This window comes from Biomphalaria glabrata, chromosome 3 (assembly GCF_947242115.1).
Source record: "Biomphalaria glabrata chromosome 3, xgBioGlab47.1, whole genome shotgun sequence".
Lineage (NCBI taxonomy): Eukaryota > Metazoa > Mollusca > Gastropoda > Planorbidae > Biomphalaria > Biomphalaria glabrata.
The window spans coordinates 28217580-28231762 of NC_074713.1; the positions used below are offsets into that span (position 1 = coordinate 28217580).

The 14183-nt window shown below is 34.9% G+C and overlaps 1 protein-coding gene across 2 annotated transcripts in view; it reads right to left on the reverse strand.

Moving 5' to 3' along the window:
• LOC106073669 (alpha-(1,6)-fucosyltransferase-like) overlaps positions 1-13207 on the reverse strand; it is a 28054-nt gene extending 14847 nt beyond the window's left edge. The window contains exons 1-5 of one of the 2 annotated variants that reach the window (XM_013234283.2): positions 12845-13207; positions 4651-4877; positions 4313-4410; positions 1351-1525; positions 528-642 (exon numbers count right to left, since the gene is read on the reverse strand). In XM_013234283.2, the coding sequence (XP_013089737.1) occupies positions 528-642; positions 1351-1525; positions 4313-4410; positions 4651-4877; positions 12845-12868 (639 nt within the window). In that variant the 5' untranslated portion in view covers positions 12869-13207. Of the gene's footprint in view, positions 1-527; positions 643-1350; positions 1526-4312; positions 4411-4650; positions 4881-12844 lie in introns of both variants that reach the window. The other variant, XM_013234282.2, reaches the window with a different exon arrangement.
• Positions 13208-14183: the final 976 nt, after the last annotated feature.

The following is a 14183-nucleotide window of genomic DNA, read 5'->3' on the forward strand; positions in this document are numbered from 1 at the left end:
CTTCTACCAAGAACATTTCCTGATGGCGAATAGGAGGAGGCTCAAAGATATATGAGTTAACCATAACTACTTAATAGTCACAGACCAACTGAATTGTAGTCATGGAGTCATATTTGTGGATTGGTAATTGTTAGGAAATGATAGCACTAATTTTTTTTTTTTACTGGAAACCTACTGCACAAGACTGGGGTATTCAGTGGTCAGGATATTCAATCAAAACATCTTAAAAGTCCAAGAGATTGAGTACAATGAGAAATAACTCAAAACCTGAAATGACGAAGTTGGTAAGTTTGAAATGAAACAACTGCTGTCTTGAAAATGACCATGGATGATCAAAGCAAAGAAAGCTATCCAGGAAAGACTAGTCAATGGGCTTCATGGCACAAAACATTGACACCCAACCCTCAATTATGTTGGAGGTTAAAAATGAGAATAGATTATCACTCAAATAGAGCTGTTGTACAAAATGTTACCTAAAAGTTGAAGTAAGACATTGTTACTTATAGGATGAAGTAAGTCAATGTTACCTGTAAGTATTCAAATCTCCTCTGAACTAAATCTCCTAACTCCTTTGATTTTGCAAGTCGCCATTGATCAGCATTATTAACTTTACGTAATGCATCAAAATCATCCATCATGGTTCTGGACAAAACAAATATTTTTAAATTAACATAGGCAAAATATTAAATTTTGTTCTATTAAATCTGAATGAAAGCCATACAAAGTGAGACACTGAGAAGTGAGACTCTGAGAAGTGAGAAATTGAAAAGTGAGACTCTGAGAAGTGAGGAATAGAAAAGTGAGACTCTTGAGAAGCAAGAAATTGAAAAGTGAGACTCTGAGAAGCTAGAAATTGAAAAGTGAGACTCTGAGAAGCAAGACATTGATAAGTGAGACTCTGAGAAGCAAGACATTGAAAAGTGAGACTCTGAGAAGCGAGAAATTGAAAAGTGAGACTCTGAGAAGCAAGAAATTGAAACGTGAGACTCTGAGAAGCAAGAAATTGAAACGTGAGACTCTGAGAAGCAAGAAATTGAAAAGTGAGACTCTGAGAAGCAAGAAATTGAAAAGTGAGACTCTGAGAAGCAAGAAATTGAAAAGTGAGACTATGACAAGTCAGACACTGAAAAGTGAGACTTTGACAAGTCAGTCACTGAAAAGTGAGTCAAAGTGAGTGAGACACTGAAAAGTGAAACATTGAAAAAGTGAGGCACTGAAAAATGAGACTCTGAGAAGTGAGACATTGAAAAGTGGATACTGAGAAGCCAGTCATATAGAAAAGATGAAATTGAAAATGAACATGATTGTTTGTTTTTAAGTATGGAAACACATTAATGATTGTCATTCTACCTGCGGTAGCCTTCCAAATCTTTTTTTAACTTCAGCACATGGGACTCCTCCCCAACACCCATTCTGATGAGTTTATCCATCTGCGAGTTTAAAAAGTACCATAACTCTTTAGTTGTGGTCTCTGCTTTTCTTCTAGCCATTTCCTGCTCCAATGTTAAGAAATGAGATGGGAGTCCTACAGAGACACAATAACAATATTGTAGTCCTTCAAATTAGGCAGACAAACAAACAAGACAAACTGTCTAAAAAGACTTACTGAAAATATATTTTGTTCCCATCCCAATGTCTGTCCTAAACTGAATGTAAAGATAATCATGTGCAGTTGGCTAATTCATTTTATACATTTCATAGTTCACAGTAAATACCAAAAGTGAACTTTATTTTTCAGTGGCACAAGTATTTATGATCAGTTTCTAGACTTCATATTTGTGGATTGATTCAGAAAGGATAGCACAAATTTATTTTTTTCCCTGGAAACCATACTTAAACTGCACAATACTAGGGAGGTTAAAGATGTCAACAGTTGGTAGGTCATCTTGAAATATTTTCAATCTAAATTCAAAGCTAAGTAAATAAATATTCATCCTTCAAAAGAAAACTGAAAGTTGTTTAACCAGCTAAATGTAACAATTTTTAGCGGCCCCCAAAAGGGGAAAAGATGCTATTAGTTTTGTGTGCAATGTCTGTCTGTCCGTCCCAATTAGATCTCGTAAACTAGAAAAGGTATTAAAAATTCGACATCATGATATTTTAGACCTTTCAAAGTTCTGACGCAATGCTATTTTTTTCTTTTCTGAAAGTGAAAATTTTAATTTTTAAAATCAACTATGCAAGCAGTTTTTTTCATAAAAATACACCGCTTTTACATTTCACTATTAATAGTAACAAACACTGGAGGCTATTTAGTAAGGGAAATGACTATTTACAATATTTTGAACACATTTTTGCAAACGGTTTTAGATTTTTTGTCAAAATTTTTTTAACACATAAGACACCTAACTAAGGATCTTAAAAATTTTTTTTTTTTTTAACGAAATGTTTTTTTTAAAGAGGCTTTGAATAAGAGATTGACCCTTTACAAAACAATTAGATCAATAAGATAATCATTATATGAAATCAGTTAGGCCAGGTTTGCATCTAACTTCACATTCACTTTCACCTATTCCTTGGTCTCCTGTACCATTGGGGCACCACACAAGATCTGTCAACCTTCTTTCTCCATTCTTCTGTTATTTGCCTTTGATAGAATTTCATTCTGATATTCTTTCTGAAAATATTGAAATCTGCCTTTTTACCTGCCTGAGTGGACCACTTTGGGGGCCGATTTTGAGTTTGTGTTTCCACAAAAACTGTCTTTGTAACCTTGTTTTTTTAAAGTAGGGGCTTTTTAACATGATGATAGTAGTTCTATTAAATTTTTTTTCTTTTTGTGTCCATTCCTTAGTTGGGACATGGTGGCAGAGTGGTAAAGTGCTTGGCATCCAAACCAAGAGGTCCCATATTCAAATCTCTGCCTAGACTGGAATTTGTATTTTCTGGATTTTTAGGACGCCCATGAGTCCACCCAACTCTAATAGTTTAGTTTGGGAAAGTAAAAGTGGTCGGTATTGTGCTGCTCACTTTACACTCTCGTTAATCGCTAGCCATAGAAACAGATGCTCTTTACATCATCTGTCCCATAAGTTGCATAACTATAATAAATATTTCATAAAAGCATTTTTAATATTCAATTAATACAAAGATCAGACACTGTGAAAGGCTTAAATAGAACAAATTATTTCTTAGGGCAAGAAGAAAACTAAAGTATATGACCCTGAGAGTAAATAGTTAGTGTTACAACCATCAGCTCCAAATCTAGGCACTGCATGATTACAGTCAATTAGTTAGAAAACATGTTCAAATGAATGTCAAATGTAAATCTACACCATGAGTCAATGGAAATACCAAGCCCAGAGCTCAATTAAGCAAGATTACTTCATTCAGGTTACAGAAACAAAGACTGTACCACAAACAGGAACAAACTCTTTATAGTGAAGGATATCAAACTAGCTTTTTTAGTGAAAAAAAAAAAATAAGTATCTGATTTGGTTTTATATTTCAAACATCAATTTTTTTAAAACTATAAAAATTACCATTCCGCGCAATCTTTCATAAATCAAATTTGTACTATTGCCTTTTCAATACTAATAGATCTAAACATAGCTATAATATATATATAATAAAAATAAATTTAAACAACTATTTGTAGAAGAATGGCACACAGATACTTTAACAGAGAGCCCTATTAATATCAAATGCTCAAGTTCCATTTCTAGAGAAGTTTAGCATTGACAGTTTGATCAGACCAGAATAATAGCGTCCAAACGTGGGGGGAGGGGGGGGGGGGTGTTAAAAGGAAATTAGCTGTAAACTAAAAAGTTGGGGATGTTACAACCATGCAAGTGGCTTCCGTTCAGAAGGAGCAGAGAACATTAGCAATACACATCATCCCTACAAGCCTAGGCTCCCAGTAATGTTTCTGAATAAGTAGAGCTTTATGGTTATGTTGGGTATTAGCTACTTTAATGCTAGTTCAATGTGTTGCAAGTAATATTGAAGCATGGTTAGAATTGCCATTGTGGTTCAAATACAATGGATACTTGCTAGTACTTGATATAAGCTTTCCAAGATAGCATCTAGCATTGTGTATGTTACAATCATTTTTAACCTCTACACCTGTAAACTTTACTATCCCTAATGTGTTTTTTTCATTTCTGGACAACTGTGCATTGAAGTATTCAAAAATACTAAATAAAATCAAGAGAAATATGACTACTCAGAGATTAGAGTGCATTATCACAAGAATGAAGTTAAAACAAGTTTGTTCTATTAACATTCTAGAAATCTATCATTTTATTTATAAGACTGAATACAAATGAACACACGGATGAGAGAAGTTGTGCTAAAATAGAAACTTACATACCCACTAACTGGGACATGTCATTTTTAGCTTGCTCCATTCTAGACTTTAGTTTCTGGACTTCTGTGTCTGAGGCAGGATCATTGACTTTTTGAGATTCCCTGGTGAAATTATTAAAACTCTTGAAAGCTATGAAAGCTAAATATAAACTATAATCAAATTATTAAAGTAAACCTTCTATCTTCAAATTGGGCAAAACATATTCAACCACTTGCTCCTGCAATGTTTGCAGCAATGTCTGGGACTTGAGTTAGGCTAGAATTCTTTGATTAACAGCAAAATGGTAAAAGTAACTCATAATAACCAACATAGTTCTATAAATTTATATAGATGAAACAAACCTTAGCTGTGACATCAACTGCTTTAACTCAATGTTCTGTAAATTGAGTTTCTCCAGCTCTTCCATTGCCTTGGCCAAACTCCGCTCTGTCTTGCTCACAGTCTCTTGTCCAGATGGGACAGACATGGTCATGTAAAGGACAATACACAACCAGAAAGCCAGCATTGCGGCAACGTACTTCCACTGACGCATGATGATGGCACTGATGTAGTCAAAGCCACATGTGACCTGCTAGATTAACATTTCCCATATGATATATAAGGTAGATGTTACTGAAATCTATGAGAGTTGGCATCAGAGTAATGATTTCTTGTGAACATGTGGACATGTGCTACAAATGTCCCAGCAAAGACATATTAATTTAAAAAGTCAATAACCATCTGGCGATCAACAGAGAAAAACATTTTTTTTTATAATTATTAACTCAAAAACTTAATTTGTTCAGATTTTATCTTCCTATCTTATACACTACAGACAGAAGGATATTACATCCTACATGTGTAGGTATATGCCATGAATGTACTGTAGTTATAACATGTTTTGACAACTGTCTTTTATTGATCTGTGATGGCCACACCCTCATTTAGTTAGGCAAGACATAACATGTGCTTTTTTTTTCTCTCTGAGACCTGCACTGCTTTGTATCTAAAAATATCTCCTAAAACTACAACTCTATCTGTAATTTACTAGCTATTATTACTATAATAATTCTATAATGTTTATAATTTTGTACTGCATGGCCCACCTCTCTATATATATCACTAATTCTATTCCTTAAAAAAACAGACTTGAATAAAAAGAAAGAATAAAACAATCCAAATCTTTAAGAAAAATAAAAAATCAGGGACAAATCTATTGGAAAGCTGATGGGACAGGATCAGCTGTGAGGACATTTTATCACTGCACTATAGACATACAAAAACTTGATGACTAGGTTTGCCCCTATACATCCTTAAAAAAAGGGGATGTGAGTCCCTGCCAAAAATGGGAGGGGGGTGAAGTTGTTTAATTTATTTTGCAAGTGGCAAACTAAAACAAAAAGTACTCAGTTTCAAGACAGTTAAAATGAAAATGTTAATCACTCCATTCCAACTGCAAGATAAAATTAGTCTCCCCTACTTATGATATAGAGGATTGAAAGAAAGCAGTATACTCACAGCAAACACACTAGATAAAAGTGTGGTCCACTCACAGCATACACACTAGATAAAAGTGTGGTCCAGTCACAGCATGTATATACACACTAGATAGAAGTGTGGTCCCTCACAGAATACTCACTAGATAAAAGTGTGGTCCACTCACAGCATACACACTAGATAAAAGTGTGGTCCACTCACAACATACACACTAGATAAAAGTGTGGTCCCTCACAGAATACTCACTAGATAAAAGTGTGGTCCCTCACAGAATACTCACTAGATAAAAGTGTGGTCCCTCACAGCATACACATTAGATTAAAGTGTGCTCTACTCACAGCATACACATTAGATAAAAGTGTGCTCTACTCACAGCATACACATTAGATAAAAGTGTGGTCTACTCACAGCATACACATTAGATAAAAGTGTGCTCTACTCACAGCATACACACAAGATAAAAGTGTGGTCTACTCACAGAATAAACATATGAAAGAAAGTGGTATACTCACTCGATACATTTTAAATGAATTATATAAAAAAAATATATATCTCTTGACATAAAATCATTTAAATGTTATGTTTGAAATCTGATTCTATTCAAACAAAGTGTGGCAGTTAGTGTACAGCCTGGAGGAATGCAATGTGACATTGATAGATTGTTGAAAGTATTGCCTCATCCCTTTTTTGAAAATTCTTACTTCACACAAGAATGAACATAGATTATAGCTATAAGGCAATTCCGCTGAGAGCCAACAAATAGGTAAAATTTCAATGGTTGAGATGTTGAAACATCAATAAGTCATACCTAGTGTATGTAACATTTGCTGATCAGAGAAAAAAATACACAAGCAAAATATACAAATACTGTGAAAGAATACATAGCTTATATAAATCTAAGGTGAAGAGCTCCACATTTACAACTACAGCTCTCAATAATGTAGAAGTTATTTTCCTTTTTTGATATCAAACAAATAATAAATAACCAATAATTAGTTGACTGATTGTTTACTTTTTTAAAATATTGATTCATAGTTTGTTATGTGCAATGAATAATTGTTTATAAAGTTTCAACTAGATCCAATAATGGGTATGGGAGAAATAATGTGTACAATTATCTAATGGGACAAAACCCCACATGTTTAGCCAAATCTGTGAATACGCAAAGATTAATTACCTTGTTGGTATAAAAAATAATAATTAATCGCCAATAATTAATTGACTAATTAATCTTTTTTTTTTAATTGATTCATGTATTGTATTTGTCAATGAATAATTGTTCAAAGTTTCAACTTGATCCAATAAGGGATGTGGGAGAAATAGCATGTTCAAACATTTTACCGAACAGAGAGAGTGAGTTGATATAAGGTTAGTAAAGATTGTGATTGTGCAAGATATATGGCACTCTAGTAAGCCATTGGTCACAAAGATCAGTGAAGTTATGAAGATAAACATATTGATTTAAATGTTGTTAACCAAAGCATTAGAAACTTTAGAGCTTATTTTAAATCTTTCTATAGTCACACTTTAACAAAACAGAACAGCATTTTAAATAAATAACAAGGTTACAAAGAGAGTTTGTGTGGAAACACAAACTGAAAATCGGCCCCCGAAGTGGTCCACCCAGGCAGGTAAAAAGGCAGGTTTCAATATTATCAGAATGAAATTCTATCAAAGACAAATGGCAGAAAATAATGGAGAAAAAAAGTTAACAGATCTTGCGTGGTGCCCCAGCGGTCCAGCAGACCAAAGGATAAGTGAAAGTGAATGTGAAGTTAGATGTGAACCTGGCCTAACTGATGTCTTATAATGAATATCTAATTGAGCTAATTGTTTTCTAAAGGGCCAATCACTTATTCCTCAAGAATAAAACATTTCCGTAAAAAAAATAAAAAAAAAAAATAATCCAAAAAAATTTTAACTGTTGTTTTAAATTATGTTTGACATATTCATACTAAATAGATTTTATTTTCTCTTTAAAAAATAGTAACATTTTTGTGTGTGTAAATATATTACTTAGTATAACAGAACTTATATAGTTCGTCCATCGTGGTTCGATGATGACCACTTTGTCATCCAGGGGGCTGAGGGCTTTGCACTGGGGTTTTATGCCTCCTCATTTGGCTGGTGAGACCTATGTTGGCCCGGAATGTTCGGCCGCACACTGGGCAGGTTATTCCAGCTGGAGCTAGTGTCGTTTGTCTTGCTTTTCTTTTCTGGCGTTTTTCTTCTGCCAGCGTTGTTCTTTTTTCCTCAGCAACCTGTGCGCCAGTTTTCACAGCGCGACGCCATGATGCTCTGTCATGTGCCTCTGTCTCCCAGGTGCCAGGGTCTATGCTGAACGCCTTCAGAGAAGCTTTGAGGGTGTCCCTGAAGCGCTTTCTTTGCCCACCTTGTGAGCGCTTTCCTTCGCTTAGTTGGCCATACAAGAGTCGTTTAGGGATGCGGTGGTCTTCCATTCTACAGACGTGACATGCCCATCTCAGCTGGGACTGCATCAGGATTGTGCGGATGCTTTGCAGACACGCTCTTCGAAGTACTCCCGTACCCGGTATTTTGTCTTGCCATTTGACATTTAGTATTTTTCTCAGACTTGTCATGTGGAAGTGGTTTAGTTTCTTTGCATGTTTACTGTACACTGTCCATGTTTCTGAGGCATAGAGCAATGTAGGGAGGATGACGGTTCTATAGACCCCTAGCTTGGAACTTACATAACTAAACAATACAAATATTTATTTTTTTTCAAATTTGACAAAAAATCTATAACCCTTTATATAAATTTGTTAAAAATATGGTAAACAGTTGTCTCCCCTAATAAAGAGCCTCAGTGTTTGTTACTATTAATAGTAAAAAGTAAGTAAGTAAAGTTCCCCTTTCAGGTCATCTCTTTCTGTGGTCCAGGGTTAAAGAGGGTGTCATGGCACAACGAACAACTGCCTTTACTTTTCCCCAACTAATGTCGGGTACCCATTACAGTTGGGTGGACTCAGAGGGGCCCAAAGATCCCCAAATTAAAAATCCCAGTCTTCACCGGGATTTGAACCCCGGTTCCGGTTTGGAAGCCAAGCGCTTTACCGCTTAGCCACTGCACCTCTTCACTATAAATTGTGAATAGTTGTAAAAGTGGTGTATTTTTATGAAAAAACTGCTTGAATAAGTTATTTAAAAAATTAGATTACAAAAGAAAAAAGTAGCCGTTGCACCAAAACTTTGAATAGTCTAAAATATTGTGATGTCGAATTTTCACTATCTTCTAGTTTACAAGATCTAAACGGGATGGACGGACAGATAGGCCACACAGAAATAATATTAGCGTCTAGGGTTAGGGTCTTAGGATTAGGAATAATCTTTAGCTTTATAAAATAAGCAGATTAAAAATCTTGTCTCTTGTTCTCGATTCACAAATCCACAAATGTCAAAGCTGAGACATAAATACAAATAAATCAATTCATACACAAGTACCAAGTGTTTCTTAACCCTTATGGTTCAAAATAATAACAAATTTCTTCAACTCTAGTTAAAGTTGGCAGTTTCAGTTTTAAAGCATTTGAAACTTCTAGGCCAAAGCCATCTTAATAAACTTCTTAGACCACCAATGAAAGTTGTGCTATAAATGCACTAAACAGAAAAAAGAATTATAAAGACACAAAAACCCAAGATCCACATGTCCACATAAGCCTAAGTTTAATAGCACAGATATACATTTCTGTCTCTTTATTAAAGATTGATCACTTACTAAGGAAATATAAGTAATAATTGTATTATTGGTGATCTGACAAAGAAGGTTCTACTTTAGTTAGAGGAAGACAGAAAGGTTTCATATGAACAGTCTTATTAAAATAACATCACTGTTCATAACAAAAGTTTTCAGAAAACGTTCTCTTCTGTTCTAAAAATGTTTCCATTAATACCCATTCCTTTAGACACTATATGCACTATATACATCATTTATGGATGAGTCTGGAGGTTTAAACCAGAATTCCATTGCTGGATAATGTCATTGCAGAAGTGAAACATTTACGCACTTTAGACTAGTGATGCCTAAAATACAGCCTGCAGGCCGGATGTGATGCTATTCAGCCCACCCAAACATAGAAAAACATACAAAACAGGCTCTCTCTTTTTTCTAATTCTAATATTCATAAAAAAAATTTTCTTCATGTAAAAAGAAAAAAAAAAAAAAAGTTTATGTCTTAATTTTTTTGGTGCCATGACTCTATAGTTATTTTTAATTCTTTAAAATTCTGCAGCTGCCTTGAGTTAGCTGTGTCCTTGACATCCTGTATGTGCAACACATGGCATCATTTTGATATCAATGCGAGTGGTATCGTACCATTTAATAAAATTTTTCGTTAAAGAAATGGGAAATCCAAACAAAACAATAAATAGACTCTGAATGTAAAATTGTAAAGAAAGTGGACTGATCTTCCCTTTTTTTTGTGAAACATGTTTGATTTGTTATATTTGTTATGTTTTTAAAAGCAAAACGTTAAACAGCAATCAAACATAAACAAATAAGTGGGCATTCTTAATTTGAACAGCAAAGAAAAGATTGCTATGTTACATAATCTAGAGATTTCAGGATTGACCAGAATATTAACCATCAAGGGCCAAGAAAATGAGTAGGCCTTAAAGGTTGCTCAAATTTGAAGTAGTGAAATGAAGCCATTTTCAATGGTGAATGCATAAGAAGTGGTTGCTATCAGTGATGGAAGAAATATGTCATGAAAAGAAGAAAGCAGTTGAAGCCATCACCCTTTTTTTTTTTTTTACATAATAACAAGATGAAGAAGAAAAATAAAAATCTCCAATTAAAACTAATAGAGGCAGACTTCAAAATGTATTGCCGCCAACATATCTGATACTACTCTGTACTAGCAGCAATTTTTAAGTCACAGAAGATAAACATGCATGGAACCAACGCTGGCGAGGACCTTTTCAAAGAATTTTCAACCATCTTGGAGGATCTCTTTCTTCTTTGTGAGAGATTAGTGGCAGTGACTAATGTAGAGATGCACTTTAGGTGACTGATAGTGAGCGCATAATTTTGACGTCATAAATCCAAAGCGAGACTGTAGCTTATCTAGATTAAACTGACAGTTTAGGCTAGACTTTCATAGAGGTAACATCCTACGTGATAGTGACTGAGACTAGACTGATCCTGCTGTGAATTAAACAGTTATACTTTATATGCCTGTTGGTTGTTCACTCTATTTGTGGAGTTTTATTATTCATCTATATGTCTGTAATCAAGAACTCGCTAATAATTTGACGTGTGCAGAAACACACAACCTATTTGCTGAACAGTACAAGTTATACAGACTCAGATTAGACATTTATATCTCTACATTGGCGACCCCGCTATAATGGTCAACGTTGGATATCACAGCAGACTGGCAGCAAGAAGTATCAGAAAAGTCAAATCAAATGGAACCTCTATAGCAAGGTGTTGAGTCAGGACCATGTGATGATGTGTTCAGCACTGTAAATTTAATTAAATTACAAGTGTGGACCACAAAACTTTCTAAGATTTTCTGACAGAAATAGAGCCTGAATACTAAGGTGTACTATCTCATAGTGAAGTGTGCTAGTTAAGCAGAGGAAAGGTACTAAAACTTTTTTCAATAAGACATGAAATTGAAATCATTTTTTTTTTTGCTTTGAAATCAAAGCAAGTGCCTCACTTTAATAATCCAGGTTTTTGGGATTTTTTTTTTTTAAACGACATCACATCACACTACATCTAAATGAGCTCAACACCTAGCAACAGGAAATACAGGTTAATTTCGTAAATGTAAACTGACATTATCACTTTCTAAACAAGATATACATCAGAATTTGATGCTCCGAGTTGGTATCTAATCTATTCAGAGGGACATTTAGAAGTTGGTTTCAAATAACTTTCCAACATCCTATTAATTATGTATGATGTATTACTGCAAATTTAATTTTAGTTTTCTGTCATGGAGTGTCCCTATATGTAATGATATAAATACCATTAGTATTACTAGAGTTAAATGTGATAATCCTTGCAAATCTATTTTCTCTTTGTTCTAGTTTCTTCAAGCTACATTTTTGTTAGTTCTTTTTTTTAGATAAGGGTTCCCAAACTGAGATTTAGAGTTCAAATAATGGTTTAATCAAAAGGATAGATCAGTAGATCTAGATCAGTACTATGTCAGTAGTCAGTACGACAGTAGATCTAGATGATCATGAATCACCCTTTGTGTCAGGATTTCGTGATTTTACCATCACAAAAGAGATACAAGACACCGATAGCAAAGACAAACAGACACAAACACTCTTTTGTTCCCCTGGCAATCAAATCATTAAATAAGAACAATCTGGTATAAACTTTGTCACATGTAAATTATGAGTGAGTCTGGTGTGAATGTACACTTTGGTTTCGTATAGTTATAATGTTTTTTGTTTGGTGTAATGCACAAATTGTAAGACAAATTTCCTTACGGTTACGGATAATAAAGATTATTATTATTAAATAATCTGATTAGTCTGTACTAATGATTAGACATGATTATTCTATAGATTAGTCATTAGATCTAGTCTACTCTACTATATATTTTTATTATATTATATACTATATCTAGGTCTATAGTATATATATAATATAGATCTACTTTTACTACTAGAATTAGTAGAATCTAATCACTAATCTATATAGATCTAGATCTATTTAATAAATCTCATTATCTTGTCTTGATAATGATTCTACACTAGTGATTAGTGTCACTTATCTACAGACTACATCACTAGCTAGACTAGATCTAATCTAGATCTAGATCATCTAGCTAGATCTAGGTCTAGAGTCTAGATCTAGACGTCTAGTGACTGGTGGGTGGGGGTGCCTGTGGCTGTGGTCAGTGTGGTGGAGAGAGCCGAGCGGAGTGTCACTAGACTAGAACTTATATCTAGATCTAATAAGTTATATTAAATTACAGATCCAGTTCTATACCACATAGATCTAGTGACAATCTAGTATAGACAAAATCTACAGTTTAATTGACGAAAACGTAGCATATCTAGATCTAGAGAACTTACATTAATAGTCAATCCACACAACATCGGCAGCCATTGTTTGCAAAGGGAAGTAACTGTGCCAATAGATTCGTAGAATCGTAGTCTACCATAGGTTGTCAAAGTTGTGACTTTTTATGTCTATGTTATCTATCGATATCATCTTAGGTCTAGAAACTAGATCTAATCATTCTAGTGGTTTAGATCTAATCTAGATAAACTAGGTCACGTGGCAAAGACAACATAACTAGACCTATTAGTAACGATACTGTAGACGACTAGTCGATATGTCGTCTGACAATACCTCCAACAATTCTGAACGCATTCAATGAACCTCACGGCAGTCCTTTAAATAGGGCTTATACTAATAATACTGTTTCTATAGCGTACGTTGTCTCACAATCAATCTTTAGCAAGATAACCGCAAAGATTTATCGCCTCTACAGGACAAATAAACAAAGGGTTACACACAAAAAAGGAGGGGTGGTGGAGATGAACCCAACAGCTGGTTGATCGAATGATATCGGCATTGTGTGCTCAGGCTGCAGACAAACTAACATGCTTGACTATCTGGCGGATGCCCTAAAACTCACACAATCACCTTAAACTATGCCTACTGAATTATAGTCAACGTGGCCAATGATAAACCTTTGAAACATAGGCGTATCCAGGATTTTTTTTTATTCGGTGGGGAGGGCTGCATGGTGTTGTGATTTCTTATTCTTTACACACACACCACTAGTGGATCCAGAACTTTTCAGTGGAAGGTGGAGGGGGGGGGCGATTATCTTTCAAACTCTAACCCTACCCACTAGCGGATCCAGAACTTTGGAGTGGGGGGGGGGGGCGATTTTTTTCCAAACCCTAACCCTAACGCCGAGTAAACCCTAACCCTATGCATAAACGTGCGTACAGCACATATAGGCCCTATATATGTGAATAAAATAGAGCAGTGTTTCTCAACCTTCAGCGAAAAAATAAAAAGTCATGTTGAGGCCTTTCTCTTGCAAGCTTGGGGGTCTGGGGGATCGCTGTAAGATTCCCCTGTTGGGGTTCGGGGCAAAGCTTAAATTCGACGCAAAATGAGTTTTCTTGCATTTTTCACTGCAGAAACGCATTATCCTAACATTTGTAGCTCATTATTCATCAGTGGGGTTCGGGTCGAAGCCCAATCACGAAAAGCGTTTTCTTGCATTCTTCACTGAAGAAACGCATTCTCCTGACCTAAAGCTCATTATTCATCCTATTATAAAGGACCTTTTGAATAATGTTGAAAAATATTCTAATATAAATTTTTACACCCTTAATACATTGCAAATAAAACCGATTTGTTCCTTGAAAAGATAAGATACCCCACATCTTT